The 19154-nt window shown below is 38.7% G+C and overlaps 1 protein-coding gene across 4 annotated transcripts in view; it reads right to left on the bottom strand.

The window, feature by feature from the left end:
• The window catches only part of LOC139624290 (dmX-like protein 1), a 54954-nt gene extending 37075 nt beyond the window's left edge, over positions 1–17879 (bottom strand). For all 4 annotated transcript variants that reach the window (XM_071483303.1, XM_071483305.1, XM_071483304.1 and 1 more), the window contains exons 1-15: positions 17492–17879; positions 14849–15088; positions 13380–13505; positions 10313–10390; positions 9041–9119; positions 8693–8837; positions 8461–8527; positions 8011–8195; positions 6875–7094; positions 4329–4509; positions 3533–3709; positions 3194–3435; positions 1495–2212; positions 830–951; positions 340–429 (exon numbers count right to left, since the gene is read on the bottom strand). In XM_071483303.1, coding sequence (XP_071339404.1) covers positions 340–429; positions 830–951; positions 1495–2212; positions 3194–3435; positions 3533–3709; positions 4329–4509; positions 6875–7094; positions 8011–8195; positions 8461–8527; positions 8693–8837; positions 9041–9119; positions 10313–10390; positions 13380–13505; positions 14849–14935 — 2517 coding nt within the window. In that variant the 5' untranslated portion in view covers positions 14936–15088; positions 17492–17879. The remainder of the gene's footprint in view (positions 1–339; positions 430–829; positions 952–1494; positions 2213–3193; positions 3436–3532; positions 3710–4328; positions 4510–6874; positions 7095–8010; positions 8196–8460; positions 8528–8692; positions 8838–9040; positions 9120–10312; positions 10391–13379; positions 13506–14848; positions 15089–17491) is intronic.
• Positions 17880–19154: the final 1275 nt, after the last annotated feature.

Below are 19154 nucleotides of genomic sequence, written 5' to 3'. Positions count from 1 at the left end.
TATGCATACACACTGACAGACAAGTTGTGTCAATGTTACACAAACCCCCACACTTGCCTCACACAAGAGATGCCTGAGGAAAGAGAGGTATTGCTCCTCAACAGTTCTTGTTTTTTTCATGTTGACTTTGCACAGAGACTCACAGATTCTACTGCAGAACAACAACGACTTTTAAATATATGTTATTTAAGTTTTATAAATTTTATTTAAGGGGAAAAGTTTCTGCTATGTATGTGTTTTTTGTTTTTTTTCTCAAAACGTTTACAGTCTTGGATAAAGTGTCCTCAATGACAGAGCAAGAGAGCGGGCTTGGGCCCCTTGGGCTTCATTGATACTTACAAAGTCAGTAATAGTATCCAGCTCTATAATACACCCAGGTTTTGCTGTGGATTGCTGACTGATGATGTTGAACACCTCCCCAACATATTTCTGAAGTGAAAAAGACATTAAAATTTTGGATTAGTATTACAAAGCTTAAGCATGCAGTTACTATGCCAAAAGCAGAAAATTCTAAAACATAGTTTATATGCAATGCGAGAAGCAATATTATATATTATATAACAATTAGAAAAACTAATATTCCTAAAAACTGAATATCAACTGCCACTTTGCTGGATTAAACTCTACATTGGGTTAGAAGGATCATTTGTTTTTAGATGACATTAATAAAGCTGCAAATTGACAACGCCTTATTACCTCACCACTTCTATAAGGGCCCAAAGTGAAATACTGATGTGTTGTTGTTGCTGTGCATAAAAAACAGTCACTGCAGTGCTGATTGTTCCCTGCAGAGTTTGCTGGAGTTTGAGAATCCTGTTTGAGGACTTACTGATATCTCAGGGTTGGAGAGCTCACTCAAGAGTTTCTTAGCTTCAATAACAGCCTGATACAGCCTGAGTGAGCGGCCGTCACTTGCCACAAAGCAGGCGCTGGGGGAGTTACAGTACACACCTAAAGAGGAAAAGAACAAAACAAAAGGAACGCCGTCCGCTATTAGGCTTGTTTTTCTAAGTAAATGTACAAACAAAAAACATACAAACAAAAGGCAAAATTAAATATAGAATACTGAGGTACAGCACATTTAACAAACAAGCAAATATGAAATAACTCCAGTTCTAAAGTTATATGGACTATCTACAATCCAGCAACAATTTTTCTAATGGGATACTGTTTCAAGCCTTCATGGATTTTATGGAGTTTAAATGAGTTGTTTTCAAAGGAATTGTTTATTTATATACAAGAGAGTATGCATGAGGGTAAAATGAACTCAAACTGTTCTAAAAATTATTTTTTATGGGGATTTCAAGTCCCAAAGCAAAGTTAGTTATTCAGAGAAAGATAATTGAATTTCCTTCATATTACTGAACCAAAATAACTGTTTGGTAAACAAAAGAAATTATGAAAATGAAGTTGGGCTAACTAAAATGTCTTACTGTTTGAGTAGAGAGAGCATAAAGAACTCTACTAAAGCAATCTCCAAGAATATTCTCTCACCTAAACAGCTGCTGGGAATGAGTGTCGGCAGCCAGGCTACATTAGCAAACGCCGATGCATGGAGAGAATTTATCCTTGCTAGCTCGGAGACCCCGCCTGACAAAGATAGCGGGCCAACAGGGTCCACTCTCCATAAAATCAGCTCGCTGTAGATTGCATTGGGATCCTGGGAAACCACACCTAGGGACACACGACTACGCCGTGACCCACGGGGCAGTGATGTCGAATGAGAGAAACCTATGGAGCAGGCCTCTGGAGGAGCTAGAATGCTGTCTACGTCTGGCGTTCTCAAGGCGTTGTGGTGTGAGGTGGTGAGGAGGAGAGGGAGTAATGAGTGACAGGCCAAGTCATTGAGGTGGAAGCGGTGGCCGCAGTACCGTGACTTGTGAGAGACGCTGAGCACAGTGGAGAAAGCAGAGTCCTCCGCAAAACTCACTGCCCACTGATTCAGGGAACCATCAGCATGTTTGGAGATCATAAGGACGTTTGGGGTAAAAATGCTTAGTCGAAGACTACTGCTGGGTGCAGGTTTTCCTTGACCTCCGTAGCTTATTAGAGCAGATTTTGTTTGAGGCAATGTGCTCCCAAGTGGTCGTTGTCTGCCATGTTGGATCGCTAGATCCACGTTCTTGTTGCAGGCATACATGACAACACTGTGGCTCAGGGAAATTGCATCACCTGTTGGGAATGCTACAGGGATACGGGACACAAACGACACCTGAGAGAGAGAACGACAGTCATCAGAACAATGAAATCTAAAACAAGTAAAACTCTCAGCTCTGAGTTGGTGATAACTCAGTCAATCAATTCTGTTAGCTTGAAAGAAGAACATATTATGAAACAGTTCCCATGTGAATGTGCTAATGACACAGATGGCACTGAAGATTATGAACCCATTTTACAGAAGCTTTAGCTCAAAACAAAGGGCTGAAATATTCTCCAACTGACAGCTGACTTTCTGAACGTCAGTAAGACAGTGATGGAGACTCGAGGGATAGAGCCTTTCTTCACTTGCCCCATCACATATGTAAGAAAAGAACGATGTTTAACAATACTTATGCTAATAGCAGGATCCAGTCTGTATCATCTAATTAAAGCAGACAGCAGGCTTAATCAACCTGAATGTCAATGAAACTTGGGATTCTTTTAGCTGCCTTGCCCGACTGACTATCTGCTATGTCACAAGATTCTCATTATTTCACTGCTAATAAAAATGCAGCAAGGGACTTTTCAATTTGATTTGAAGTCACACATAATTAGAATATAATTGTCTGAACAGCTAGATGAGATAACACTAGAATAGGAGCTCGACCATCACGACTGTCAAAATGATTCACAACCTTACTGAGATGATAAATTAATGCTTTCCCCAAGAAGTTCCTCAAAAATGTGAGTACAAACAAGTCACTTGAAAGACTGAGCAAAGCAAAATCCACTTAATTTAAAGTGCTAATTAAATCATTAAGAAAAAATGTAAATCATATTTGATCATATTTAATTCATATTTCTTTTACTGTAGTTTCCCATCATAACTGTAATGTGTCTCTGTATTAATCTAGCAATCTTTGAAGTGGGATCACACAAATTAGGAAAAAGAAAGGTGAGGGATTATGTCTGTTCATAAAACATTAACATAAATGTATTAGCTGATTAGTAATATTCCATTGTTTTATATAAACCACACCAACAGTGAATGTACCTGAGCTTGTCTGAACATCCCTGGCTGGTATTCATCTAACCAGTCCACATGCCAGACTAACAGAGAGCCGTCCATGGGATGAATACTGAACAGCATGTCTGCCCCTTTATTCCACTCCTCTAACAGCACGTTCTCCTGGTGCTCCACTGCTGCCAGAGGAAGCTCCACAGCCTCAGGTCCTTGGGGGTCACTTGGCCTGCTAATATTACCCTCTTCATCGAAGTTATCTTCATCTTCAGGCTCTGGAAGAGAATGAAAATCATAGTGCCCAAATGTAATTTTAAAAAGAAATCAGTATGGAAGACAAAGCAGAAAGTTTGACTAAATATTTTTCTATGCCTTCATGGGAGCATTCGTTCTGTTGCTCCAGGCTGCCTCGGAGCTGCTGCAGGAAGACTTCCATAGCTAAAGTGAAATGAAGCTCTTTGTTGTTGAGCCAGTGGACAGTAAAAGGACCTCCAGGTTCCTCATCATCCATGGCACTCAGAGAGGAGATGGAGGGCAGCAGAGGAATGTCTGTGATGAAGAGAATATGTGATAAAGTGATAAAAACATTATAACATTTAAAAAAAAAGAAGGTGATGTATAACAGAAATTTACATTACATTAGATTGGGGGCATGGAGGCCAAACAGAAGTGCTGGAATAAATTAACTTTCTGGAATAGAAGTATAGTTTGAGGTATGCTAAAACGTAATTCAAGCACAGAAATACAATCCTACCAAATTTCTCAGCCTCAAGGCTGAAGGAGATTATGCCCTGATTCAGGTCAAATTAAGCTGCTCAACAAAAACACATAGAGGAACAAAATGAAAATGCCTTACATTCACTTTGAACAGTTTTCACTGAGCATATAAAGTCAAGGATGTTAAATAAACAACCTCAGGCAATGTACAATGTAAATGGTGTTAACACAAGGGTGAAGCCCTCTGACCTACTGCTGATTATATTCAAGCAGGGCTAACTCAGTCTATATGGTTTAGGAATTACTAATATGTCGCAATATGTAGCTGTCGTTCCTTCTCTTTAAGAAGTACACCATGCCATCTTGTGGCTTTAAATACTTCACTGAATTTAGAGAATTTGTTTATCAACTATCAACAACTACTACCAGAAACAAAAGTGTTAAGTTTAACCTGTGGCTGGGTTGATGCTGGCAGCAATGTGGAAGTGGCAGAGAGAGTTGGCATGGGGCATGTCGCTGTTGCTCCTCTTGTGGTTGTAATGTCGGCTCTGATGGTGAGGCAGGCAGCCAGTCAGGGAGGGCTGGGGCACATCCCGATATAAGGAGGTGTGCCATGACTCTTGAAAATTCAACTGTAAGGAAAACATTATTTATTAAACCTAGATAATTAACGGTGTGTTTCTTATACCGAAGCCATTTACACCAAAAAATGGGTTGATTTTATGAATGTAGCCTGCCGTGAGTTTATCAATATACTTTTTTCCACAAGCTTACAAAAGTATGTACAATGAGTTTTCTATGGTGGGGAAGCTAAGTGAGACACCATAGTTCTCCTCCCAAATGAAATTGGCTACTCTGCTTTGGTGAACAGGTGTTCCTTTGAGGGATGGGAATTTAAGTTGATGTTATTGATGTTTAAACGACATTTAAGTTAACTGCCCAATTTGTCTAAAAAAAAGAGCCAGGGCAGCCAGGCAGCATTGAATAGTGACAGAGAGAAGGAGAAAGGTCTTTAAAGGGAAATTACTCTAACTTAATTTGATACTTGCTTAGGTTATGTAATTTGGGTTTTTTTCTGTTGTTTTACAGTAATGTGTAAAGATTCTATATTCACATATAACACCACTCTCATGTGAATGGCAGCCAAAAATCTGAAAGACAGATCTTTAGGTCCATGTAGATTTTTCTACATAACAATGGCTTTGAATTTCACAGATTTTATGCAGCTTCTCTGGTGTATATTGAGTAAATTAATAGGGCTCTAAGGCGGCAGTTTCTCTGAGTAGTACTGAGATTTATGTGATCATCACAACTGCAAAGAAGGCCTTTGAAATTTGTGAATAAGAAATGTGCACACTCCCTATATGAGAATGCGTGTACCATACTGATGTGTGCAAAACAGATATGCATACTTCTAAATGGTTGTATATACCAGTTTAGATTGTAGTGGAATAGCTGAATGCTAACATCACTGACATCTCCAGAGGTTCTCAACCAGTAGTCTTATCAAGAAACCTTTGGCTTAATTCATGTCATCGCTTTTGCAAGAAATCTTGTACTATTCATCATACCCCGAGGCAACATTACATAATGAAGTTTGAAATAGGGCTCTCTCAGTATTGTCCATTTCTTCAGTTTGGGAGGAAGAGAATTACCTCAGACTACTGCCTGGATTATCCAGTGCAGTCTACTTTTTTAATGAATAATTCAACACATGTACACTTACAGACTTTCCTCAAGGCACAGTAGAGAAATTTGCATACCTATTTTTCTGTAATCTCGTGTGCCCTGGGCTCCAGTGAGACCCATAACCATTTAAATGTCCATATTAAAATGGATGTAAGTATTGTGTTTGGGGCCTACAGTAGCTAGGCTGTCAGCAACAACCTAGGTCACTTAAAGCAGATAACAGTGGCACCATTAAAGGTGAGCTAGCTGCAGCAAAATGTAACAGAAAAACAACCACCAAAAGTCAAAGTTATAATTTTGAGGTGTACAGATTACAGAAAAGAAGCTAACATTCTTCACTGATCCCTCGTCTTAAACCCTTTTCACAGCTTCAAAAACCATTTTAATGTCTGATAGCCAATTAATTTTCCCTTTTAACTCCACTAAGCCTCAGTTGTATTTCTATCTCCTCTCTCAGTCTCCCTTTGCTCCTCTTCCCCCATCTGCAGTTGCCCAATGACATACATCAGCAGTGGTGAAAGTATAGTAATCTGGCTTCTATTTCAGGTTCATTTGTTTCCTTTAAATCCCCACCACAAGGAAAATTGTAGCAAATTTTTTTTTGCATTTTGGAACCAAAATATAGAGCATACTCTCACTGTGATATAGCTTTTCAAGTGATGCGTTTGATTCTGATGGAAACAAAATGTGTTAGCCTTAGCACTGAGACCTACAGTAAGTTGTTTTTGCTTTTGCCAGCATTAAAATTCTCTGACATTGTCCTTTAAGATGAATGGTCTTCAAACATCAAACTGTGTGCTATACTGTCAAATTCTTACTTAGAATATATCTAAGTAGGAATTAAGGAAAGTATGACATTTCTACATGCACATATCACACAGTACATATCAGTTAATACACATATTGTTACACATACATCATTATAGTATTTATTTTTTAAGCTCAATTTGATGATGTGATTTGGGTTTTGATTATTGAGTTCCTGTGGGGGCAGCTACAGGTATAAGTGTTGTTGAATTATACTATGATATAATAACAACTGTTTCTCACATTTTGTCTCTCCCATTTAAACAGTTGACTAAATACTACCAACACTTCTCAGTATAACGCATCATTGCAACAGTACTGCAAATTACAACCTCCAAAATGTCTATCAAAACCTCTCCAAAACAGTTTCAACAAAAACTTTTTTCTCCCTTCACAAAGACAGAATTCACTGCAGGACTGTCATATTAGACTACATTCAGTTTAGCTAGTTGAACCTAAATAAAATACAAACTGAGTGTATTTATTTTTAGCAAAACTTACATTAGAGTTGTCCACTTCCTGTGCCACTTTTCCTTGCGTCTTCCCGTTGCAGGTGTTTTTCCTAGTAGGACCAGCACATCTGAGTGTGTCGCTGTGTGGGCCAGGAGCATGGTTGTTATGGAGACCGGACAGCAGGCAGTCACCTGGCAACAGCGTCTCTGCCCAGAGCCGACACACGCTGTCCTTACAGCAGGTGAGCAGAACATTACACACTGCACCTCTATAAGGGGAAAGGAAGGAAAAAGAGAGGGTAATGATAAACGGTTTAGATTGAAGTCCACTAGAGGGTACTCAGATTTTCAGTAATTATGCTAATCATCTAAAGCTGATAAACAGCTGGCCAAAGGAAAAATACCCGTAGAGATATAAGTTAACAAAAGTAGTAATGACACTAGAGATAAAGAAATGGCTTCATCTAATCTCATCCTTAATGTGGGCCATGATTACAGAATACAACAAATAGGGAAAGGGAAAGTTAAACATAGCGTGTTGCCAGAGGTAGAATAAGAGATAGTGTTGTTTTATTATCGCATCTGATTATTGACACACCACCAACGTAGCAGTACAAATCGGATCACAACTTCAGTGCTTCCTGAGGCCTATTTTTTAGCAGCAAATAGGCTCAGTGAGAATTCTGCCTCAACATAAGACTTTTTTTCTGTCTATGTTAATTCTCTGAGCTGATAGGTAGAGTAACAATATTTTTCCAAAATAATATTTCTGCATGGTAAATCTGCTGTGAACTGTGTCACACCTAAAGGTTCTGAGAATTTAGTATGTTCAAACCATGGATGCATAGTACAAACAAACAAACAAACAAACAAACAAACAAACAAACAAACAAACAAACACAACTTCACTCAGTAAATCTACTCCAAATGCAACTAAATCACATAAACAGAGATTGCCATCCCTCTTCAACACCAAATAATTATTTGTCACTTGTCAGTCAAATGTGTTGCGCTGTCAAGATTGTTTACATCAGATATGCATTAAGTGACATGTGACAGTAAGTGACATGCAGTGATAGCAACTGTTCTGGATAACAGAAGAGTCAAAATGACCCGGCTGAGAAAATAAATGGATCATGATTGCAGAAAGGGGGCTGTGAAATGATGCCTCGACAGTGTCCATACCGTGGCATGTACATGCTGGTCTTTCTCCAAGAGAAGCCGGTAACAGAACGGGGATGGGCTAGGTAGACAAAGGAGAAGGCCAGCTCTCCCTGGACACTGACACTGGGCTCTGGAGGTGTGAAGAGTCTGGAAACACCTGACTTCCACTTACTGGTGCTGTACCAAACCTTTACCAGGCAGTCATCCTGAAGAGAGAGACAAGAGATAAACAGGGATATAACTTATTCTGTGTTGCAGATTGTACTTTCACTAATTAAAGCCATTATGTTGTAGGCCTAAACTTAAAAAAACACCTAAAGAAGGCAGTACTGTTCAGTTACTTTAAAATTACACCTGAGTTTACAGTGTTTGGCCTTGTCACTGTAAATATAGAATGCTTATGTGACCTGCACAAGCTAGTTTGCATCAAAATCTGTACAGGTTTAGCAGGTCCTGGTAAAAACCACTTACCTGTCCAGCAGTAGCAAAGAATTCCCCATCAGGTGAGAACTTCATTAAACTGACTGGAGAGGCCGTACTTAAGAAAAAAAAAAAAAAAAGACAGCATTTTCAATACTTCATACTACATATAAAATATACAGTTAGTAATATAAAGTAATGTTAAAGACAGAGTAAAACAAGTTAGAATAAAAACAAATAAAACATTCAAAGTTAGCTCCTGTGTGTACTTCTCAGTTCTTACTTGCTCTGCCAGATGCACCTCCAGGCAGAATGAGAGTCTCTTATGGACATTCCTGCCTGCTCTCCCCGTTCTTTGGCTTCATCTTCTACTCCATCAAAATGAGACCACAACTGGAGGCTACTAGAGCCTGTTAAGAGAGTGCTGCCTGGATAAACAAAAACACATTCACTCTTTGAGGTCATACACCATCAATGTCTTGTATCATATAATTTGTTCAAAAAAAAAAAAAAAAAAAAAGAATTGTAAAGGCATATACTGAAAGACAGATATATGAAGTAAATAAATAAAGTTCAAACTCAAACTTGGTATGTTTGCGTAACATTAAGAGAGAAATAGGTATCAAAGTACCTGTGGGGTGCCAGGCCAGGTTCCGTACTATGGACTCTAGCGCAAACTGACCAGTCTTCTGCCATTGGCAGTTCAACTTCTGTACAGAAAGAATAAACACTACATTTAAAACAAAACATCAATGTTAAATATAGGATAGTTTCTATCAGCTATATCAGTTTCCAAGAACACATATGCTCACACATGGCCCACATGAAAGCAGTTTCACTATTGGACCTTTTTATGCAGTTGTAAGTGTCTGGAAAGATTCTCAGTCATCTAGGTCATTGTTATCCAAGAAGAGTTGAATTGAGGGCAGCTGGGCTTGGTAGTTAGTTGAAGATGTTTAATCTTTCATCTGAGAGGCTGCTTTAGTTCTCACTTACTGGTGGCGAGTCTGAGGCGCTTTTTTGACTGTGCTGTATACCCTAAAAAAGATACAAGCCTCTAAACAGGAAGTCTACAGATACAGGCCAATACTTACTTTTTGACTCTCTCCACTCACTGGTACATAACCTAGGAGTTATCAAACCATTCCCCTCCAAGCTGATAATATGCCAACAAGGGCTTCGGCCAAAGACAAGGAGCACATACACGTGAAGGATGTGCATAAGCTACAGTCACACTAATACCTTTTAGTTTTAAAATGCATCACTTATGTTACATTTACATCTGGCATCCAGACTAGGGAGACTTTTGGTAATGCTGGAGGCACAGATTTGGTTTGAAAACTTACAGTGTAGTCTGGATGGGTAGAAACCAAAACTGAAAAGGCCTTTTGGATGAGAGGAGATTCGTCTTCAAGTATCTACAACCAAGTGCAGTGGCCCTCGATTGAACTCTTCCTGAATTACCATGACCTGGATGACTGAGAGTCTTCATAGACACTGACAACTGCATAACAACAACCAACAGTGAAGCTGCTTGCATGTGAGCCACATGTGATCAGCCCACGTGGACAATCATAGTACCAGAGAACTTCTGCTATGAAAACAGTACTGGGTTGAGTTTAGTATGTCCAAAATCTTTCCATTCCAAATGACTATTCTTGAAATAACCAACCTCGGACTTCTGCTCTGTCTGTAGAACAAGAATAAACAGTGAATATTATGTGCATGTGTTTCAAATATTTGTTCTTCCCTGGTGACTTTCTGAAGGATTTACAGGAAAAATATTCTGACCAATTTTAAATAGCAAGAGAGCTTTGCCTGAAGGAGAAAGGTCTTGTTATTGAAAATGATATGAATGCATGCATAAGCAGACTGTGATTAGAAGATAATGTAGGCTACTCACAGTCAATGATGTATCTTTTTGATGTGGGTGCTGAACAGGCTCAAAGACACACACAATGCTTCCATAGGAAGCTGCAATCTGTCAGCAGAGAAAAGAAAAGGCAACACAATAGATATTAAGACATGTTTTCTGACACAGAGTGAAACAATATATTATTCTATATCTAATCATATTTTAATGACATTTCTAAAAATACAAAAAATAAAAATATATTGTTGTAAATTACCATATAAGTTAAAACATTTGACAGTTAAAACAACATTACATTGCAAAATTATCAACTTTGTGCTCATGTAATCTAAACTGTAAACTGTATGTTTTTAAAATAGCCTACTAACATATTTGTTATTTAAAAGAAAGCAATTTTTTTTTTACAATTTTGACAGTGAATAATGAGTGTAGATTCTTATTTAAGATCCTAACTAGAAGCAAGCCAAAATAATCCATAGTCTACTCTATAAACCATGACATATCTCAGCAGTAAATAAGTATAGTCCGTGGACAACAAACAAAAAATATCTTGAGCCTTTAACAACCCAGTCTTGAGTCAACATTGTTTTGTCTACTGAATGCAATCCTCCCATTCATGCATTGGTTAAGGCTACATGCTCAAGTGCTTTCCATGAAAGCCACAGTGGCAATGTTAAACAGAGTGAATGGGTGACATTTCTATGGCAGTGAACACAAATAACAAGCTTAATAACGTCCAGGCCTTAGATAATACAAGCTGTGTCTCTAATGGGGTAAATAATATGCCGAATGTCAGTGAACAAATTCAGTGAAGGAGTGAGTCACACACTCACATGTGCAAATGTGCATATATAAATGGGCACAGGCATAAGCACAGTCACACAGAAATCCTTCTAGACAGATGATGGTTCAGATAAACAAAAATACATCAGTTTCTAGGACATACAGATTCAATAAAAAAAAAAACTAATTACACCTTCACTATAATGGATTTGGAAATATAATATAAAAATATAATTCCATGTCAGTGGGTCATTCATGCTTACAACATGTATCTGAAGTGATACAACACCTACATTATGAGCAAATGGGATGTGTGCTCAACACTGTTGTGTAAAATAGCATTACAAATATCTTTGTGGAGAGGGGCAGGCATACCAACTGAGCATGCTTAAACAAATGCTAGACCATGGTAGAGGCATGTGAGATTAGTTCTGGCCCAAGTGAATTGGATTAAACATCACATGAGGGGAGTGGTGAAGGATTGGGTGAAAAAAAAAACTTTTTTTCATTTAATTTAAACCAGGGCCGTCTTCTGTTTTAACAGTGCTACCAACCTTCCATCCCCAATTAAAAAAACAAAACAGATTACAGTGACAATCTGGCAATGATGACTTCTGCCCTTAATACCTTTCATTATGAGGTAAAGTTTCAAGCTTATGCAGATGAAGCAACGCGGAAAATGTCCTTTTGTATTTGATTGCAACATTGTAGCTAAGTAGAATCATGAATAATGTAACTATAGCAATAATGCAGGATACACTGCTAGATGTTTGGCAACCGAATACAGTAGATTATTAGAAATACAGCCTTAAAAAAGTGTGACCACTTCTGAAGTAAAATCATAAAGTCAGAATCCATAAGGTTACCACAAGGTTTTGAATGACCATAATTAACTGCTCCATACTCAAAATGTTTGCAGAGAAATGTTACTATGTTGCAAAACTTTCACTTCAGAGTTTCATAAATAAAGCCTGCAGAGACTCACCACTCATAATTGTTTGCAGCTTTGCATGCTGGATTAAGGTCCAAAACTCCAAAACAACCCAAACCTGCCTGGTTTGGGACTTAGAGAGGGTCAACATATTTTGTCAGCAAGCCATGTGTTGAATCTCTGCCAATTTTTTTCACGTTCACATCTCAGTTTTCAAACTTTTAAACCTTATGAATTTTGGACGGTTTAAATTAGACAAATTAAACAATGAATTCTAAAGTTAAAACCTGTGTGAATTAAAATATTTGTTCTATCATTAATAATCTTTATTCTTGCTAAATGTTGGGCAACCACAAGATGGATTAACAACTGTACTGAGTTCCTTTATAAAGTCTACCAGGCGTCCGAAAAAAACCTGATCAAGCTTTGCATTTATAATCAAAACTATTCAAACTTATCAAACTAATAAAATTAGTCCATCAGTAACAAAATAACACCTTGTCATTGTCTCTGTTCTGCAGATGGAATTGAAACTATACATAGCTACATATTTTCACAAGTCCCCCTCCCCCGATGCAAATTACAAAACACATCAAACATATCTTTTGTTTGTGCCAAAACCTAAAACGATTTTGAGGTCATTAAAAGGATTATAAGTGCCTGTTTACCACTATATGCTTACTGATGTGTCTCTTTCTTGGAGCTCATGATTGTATGCTCATTCAAGTTCATCAAAACACCCTTTGAAGTTGCAAACAAATGCTTGTCCTGAAAACACAAGCTGCCAACACTTCATAAGAGTGCAACAGAGCTTGTGCTTGCAAAACAGTCAAAGTTAATCTACAACAAAATCAAAAGGAAGTGTGCATCATTGCACAAAAACACTTTTATTGCCCTCTGCTTTTTCTCTCTTAATTTGGGCCAGGTGGCTTATTTTTCAACATGAAAGTAAAGTTATAGTCAATTGTCTCTCTGATCTACTATTTGTTGTTTGAACTCAGTTAAACCGGTGTATGAATTGGGTATGAATATGATGCATTGTATTACTCAAATCCACAAATGTTTGTACACAGCACAACACTGTCTGTAGCAAATCCTTTATTTTCTACTGGCCTGAAGTACAATATTGAATTATAAAATTTAAACAAAATTCATTTACAACATGGAAACAAAAAGCACCTCAATTCATTTTCAGTTCAATCTGTATTACCTAAGATTACTGGGACACTAAGAATATTTTCAATTAATATTTAAACAAATAAACATTCATTTAAACTGAAATAATATTTGTACTCATTAAAACTGTATGGTGTTTCAGGAACACCCCGGACTGCACATGAACTTAGGACGCAATAAGACAAAGCACCAATCCATTACTCTTACCTGTCCACCCTGCAGTGAGCAGTCGACACAGCCAACCTGAATGTTGCCATGTTTGGCCCCTGGGATGATCTGCAGTCGCTCAAAGTCACTGCCCAAAATCACCACATCACAACCTGACGCATAAGCCTATCAAGAGACAAAGAGAGAGGAAGAAGGGCAGAGAGATGAAAATGACACTCATATTCATCCAGAGAGAATTGCATGGAAGATCACTTGAACTGCACTTGAGCTGGAGCCAGTGTCACAGCACAAAACAGGACATATGACAGCTTTGGAGTACATGCAGATAAGATTAGAATTCTACACTCTATTTTTGTGGCTCTCACAAGAAGATCTTCACATGAGCTGTGATTCACTGTGACTGTTCCTCTATAACAAGAGGACAGAGGGACAGAAATAGTTATCCTATTGATCCACTCTCTGAAGAGCATGGGAGTAGTATCTCATTGTTTGCTTCAAGATCACAGGGTGCAAAAGGCGTCAGAGGTTCAGACATGCAACAAAGTCTTAAACCCTAACAAAGAACTTCCTGCAGCAGAGGGAAGTGTTTTTCAACGACAGAGCATGGTGTAGGTTATATGGTTAATGTGACTAACACAATAACATTGCCCAGTGGCTCTCAGCCTTTTCGAGTCAAGACCCCCCAGACTAACGAGGGTGGTGTTTGTGACCCCTGCACTGCACTGTATGCTGGCAAGTGCTTTAATGCTTTTTGGTGTCTAAATATTTTGGCATATGACTACTCGAAGCTCCACAAGTGGGGGTTTCTGCGGTGTGGCAGTGAAATGAGTATGGCTGAAATTAAGGGGTGCAGGTGTAGGCACGGCGCTGTCCATAGTGCTGAAACAGAAAGGAGGAGATTGATAGACTATAGGATAGATTGATAGCCTGCTTGCTTTTCATTACTGCAAATAGAACAATGTAGTGATGCACAGACTGAAGGGAATGACAGGGAAGTGAACAAGACAGAGAAAGGGAGAGAGCAGCAAGCCATAAACAGGTGTTTCTACATAACTCCCCTTGTTGATTTTGAGTGATTATTGTGAATGCTTAGATTTTTAAATGTACATAAATAATAAATAATGCTTTGTTTATGATGACAGTTTTGTTTAGTTTTAACAGCCAGCACCTAGATGTGTCCATAGTGCTCCAGGCACTGTGGATCTTTTATTCTTTCCATGACTTCTTCTCTCCCCTGACCAACTGCAAAAGCACCCTCTATGTGTTCTGGGACAGTACCCTCTCAGCATCCTCTGGAACTAACTGATTTAGAAATTAAGCACTGAACAAGTAACATACTGTTGATATTCCACATTGTTTTTGGCTATGCATGTACATCCACATTGCAGACAGTCAGACACTCAGTGAACAAAAATCTCCTCAGTTTTGTGACAGATCAGCCACCCCCTTAGAATCAGAGGTTCTAAATGGCTGGGAGGGAAATATTTCCAGAGCTTGTACTATCTTACCGTGAATGGCACATTGTTGATGTTCCCTACAGAGAAACAATTGTCCCCAGGGTTGACAGCCCCTGTGAGGACCTGATGGAGATTCATGACTCTTGTTTATAGTCTCCTTGTGCTTCTTTGTCCTCCCTCCTTTCTCACAGCACCCTCCCACTCCAGGTGAGAATCATGGGAAATCATGTGAAGGATGCCCTCCTCTTCATCTGTAGCCTGTAATTTCACTCCAGTGTCTCTACAGACAAGCTGTTAGGAAGAGAAGAAGGGAGAGATCAAACAAAGAGATGTAAACAGAGAATATTTTGATTTGTTAAGTGTCAAGCCTGAAGCATTACTGACTCCCAGATATTGACTGCAAAGTGATTTAACACTCAGCACTTGCATCGTTGTCAAGGATGAAATATATGATCTGCAAACTGTTTCTGTTGCACCACGTTGTTCATACCAGTCTGCATTGGTCCAAAACTGCATGATATTAGTCTCACAATGGGACCTTAATGCATTGTAGTATTGTAAGAGGACCCACTGCAAATGGGCATTAAGCCTATTTTGCCACTGAAAAAGGCATACAGTCGTCAAAGTTCATTTAAAATGCATGCCATTGGGTCAATCAGACCTTTTGGAGATTGTCATTGAAAGTTTGTTTTTTTTTCAGTCAGCTTGATTATTGATGAACTTGTTAGCATACATAAGAACTGGAATGACCACCAGGGTGGGTAGAAACTAGAGTGGCAATTATGGGGAAGGGCTTCTAGAGAGTCTAAAAAGGCAGGGGACAAGCAAGGCGATGGTGTAATAGCTGATGATTTACAAGTGCAGTGTCACATTATCACTGGGGGGCAAGAACTTCAGCTACTGTGCTCTGCCCAGGTAACAACAAATACATGAAACTGGAAGTACTGCAGGGGCAAATAGGCTTCTAAAAAAATACTTTACTGTATTTCACCTTTGTATGCTGGAACCAAAGCCTTTTCAATAAACATAAAGAGGCCACAATTAAAAGGGTGCAGTGAGCCAAGGTCACCATAGTGCAGACTTACACCTTACTAAACACGGTCCTGTTAATCCACATTGTTTCGTGTCAATTTACAGTGGCAAGAAAAAGTAAGTGAACCTTTTGGAATCATCTGCATTTTTGAATAAATTTTTCTTAATATATGGTCAGATCTTCATCTAAGTTACAATAATAAACAAATACAATCTATTTTAACTAGTTACGCACAAATCGTTGTATTGTTCATGTCCACAATGAACTTATCATTTAAGCATTGAAAGTGTAGGTCGGGAAAAGTGTGTGGACCCCTCAGCGAATAACATAAACAAAAGCTAAGATTTAAGGTGTGGGTTAGAGGTACTGTGACTTATAGAAAACAATAACATATTTTAAGTTTGCTCTTCACAAGAATTAAATGCTGAAATGAACTATACCTCTCAAAAAAGAGATCTCAGAAGACTTATGATCAAGACTCGTTGATTTGCATAAAGCTAGAACACAGAATGGTCAGTGATGTAACAAAGACCCCAAGAGTAACAGCTAAAGGCTTAAAGGAATCATTAAAGCTTATTATCTTCTCTGTTCATGAGTCTACCATACGCAAATCATGGTGCATGGATGCATGGGGTATGTTGTCCATGACAGGACACCGCATCCCAAAGATGAAGTACGGTGGAGGGAGCATCATGATTTGGGGCTTTGCTGCCTCTGGGCCTCTAATGTCAGAGTGGCTGTCCACCTGCTGTGGAGCTCAGTAGAAGTTGAGTGATGCAGCAGGACAATGACCCTAAACATTCAATCTACAACAGAAAATCAGCCTTTTGGACTGGCTCAGTCAGTGTCCAGACCTTAACCCAGGAGAGATGCTGTGGAATGAGTTAAAGACAGCCTTTCACACCAGACATCCTAAGATTATAGCTGATTATTGCTGCCAGGTTTCCAAGGTTCCATTTCTTTTTCCACCAGCACTGTGAATGTTTAATGGCTCAAAAGACACAAAAATTGCAATTGCTTGTATGTCATTAGTTTAAGCACATTGCGTTGAATCAACACCATGTAAACAGCTAACTCCACAGGATTCCTTTGCATCTTAGGGTCTTTGCCCACTAAACTTTGCTGCAGACACAAGTAGGGTCAACCGAGGAAACCTATCTATGTCACATGTCTAAAAACTTTAGCGGGCCCAAGGTTATTTACTGTTTATGTATTAGCTGTTAGCAACAATTAGAGTCAGTTATGACACTGTCATTTTGACGTTACAACACAGAAGAAATCTTATCAGTGAGTGGAGAACAAGCCCTTAATGTCAAAAGCTAGGCCTATAAAATTAATTTAAAAATGGCAGCAGTTACATCAGGTTATTTTATGACTGGATAAAATGAACACTGTTTCCTGTGTGTGTGCGGCAACTCACGTGATAACGTTTCACACGGCAACGCAGTGAAATATAGTTGACACCACATCTGTCTGCCGTTGTGTCATCCGATTAGATAAAAGTGTCTCATGATATTTAGCAGACACTTCATGCATTACCAACCTGTTTTCGAGTCCTCGAATCACGACGCTAAGTTAGCTGTCAAGTTTAGCTAGTCATCTGCAGTTTATAACACAAACACCACACAAACCATTGCTAGAGAGACTAATTAGCTACTCACCGTGTGCTGCTTCTTTGCGACGTGTCCCGTAGATATAATGTCAACAGTTTCCCCTTTCAGCTGCTCTTTTTGATCAATGCAGCCCTCTAACGTTAAATGTTACGGATTCGCTCTCCTCAGTTAGCTAGCGTTAGCGCGTACTAGCTTGTGAAGCTCTGTTTTAGCGAGCTTCTGAACTAGAAAGCTAGCTGTAGCTCACTTATGGCACATATGCAGAGCCCCGACAGTCGCTGCTTGCATAGACGAGTTTTTATTTACTTCTCAAAATGCTAACCGCAAGAAGGAGCCAACCTCTCCCCAAGGTTAGCAAATAAGACGCTTCCAAAGAGGCAGCTTTTCCTTATGTTGAAGATGTGTCATGATAATGACTGTTTCGTTGCAATGCATTATGGACCTTGTAGTTGCGTTTTGACAACTGAGCGGGAGGGCGGACAGTTGAAGTAACATAAAGTGCTGGAAGTAAATTTTGTTCCCAGTGGTGGAAGAAGTATTTAGATCCTTTATTTAAGCAAAAGTACCCATACAATGCAGTAAATAAAACAAGAGAAAGTCCTGCATTCAAAACCCTACGGAGGTACTTGTACAAAAGTATTGACAGGTAAATGTGGTCAACTTAAAATATAAAAGTATTTGTTCTGTAAAGGTATGACCTGGTGATTCATAATGTATTATATATTATATGATAGGATGATTATCACTCATGCAGTTTAAAAAAAAAAAAAGTGTTTTAATGTGTTACTGTGAGCAACCAGAATTTTGAATTTCTGGGATCATTAAAGTTTCTATCTATCTATCTATCTATCTATCTATCTATCTATCTATCTATCTATCTATCTATCTATCTACATTACAGCTACCAATGTTATTGTAATTTAATCCTTACTATATGTATTCTTTAACCGCTGAGGTAAGCATTCTCTTTTTCAACTGAGACTTGCAAGATGGCCGAATTACAAGTTTCAGACACTACAATATGACATCAGGTACATAAATTAAACAATACTAAATACCAGTTGGCAATGTATAAAGACTCAAATAAGCTAAGAACAGGGGACGTTACAAAACATTTGTCGATATTAAGAAAGCCTAAAAGAGCTAAAAACAGAGACAAATACTAAATGAATCATTCATCATAGAGTTTACAGCAGCCTTGAATTCAGACTGGGACACCAAGTAGTTTGCATAGGTAGAAGATTGTGGTTCTCCCAGCTTGCACTGAACATTTCCTCAGGTGTGGCAGTTGAACTTTGTTTACACTATGTCAGTTTAGAATGTTGCTCAGCTGACCGGCCTTGCATAAACAAATGTTTAAAGTGTCAAAATGTATTGAGATGTAAATGATGGGCTACTCTGACAGTGTCCTACAAATGGTGACGATATCACTTTAACTCAACGACTTTGCAACCGTCATTCAACCCATCCACAGGTGTCCAGATGAGCTGTCAGCTCCTGTGAAGTAAGCGGACTCAGATCTGTGGAGATGCATGAACTGACTGAAAAACTTGTCAGTAAAACTCAGAGCAGCTCAGGTGCACTTATAACCATACTGTAATGTGGTCTTTAAGTGTTCTGTGCCGTGTGTAATTAGTATGTGCCCAGATGAACCAGTTTTCTGTGTCGGTCATGGTCTCTTGATTTTTTGTTGAGGATCTAGAAATATTGA

This window comes from Trachinotus anak, unplaced genomic scaffold, assembly GCF_046630095.1.
Source record: "Trachinotus anak isolate AG129_WGS33_773 ecotype Australia unplaced genomic scaffold, CSIRO_AGI_Tana_v1 ptg000008l, whole genome shotgun sequence".
NCBI lineage: Eukaryota > Metazoa > Chordata > Actinopteri > Carangiformes > Carangidae > Trachinotus > Trachinotus anak.
This window is presented reverse-complemented; position numbering and strand designations above follow the sequence as displayed.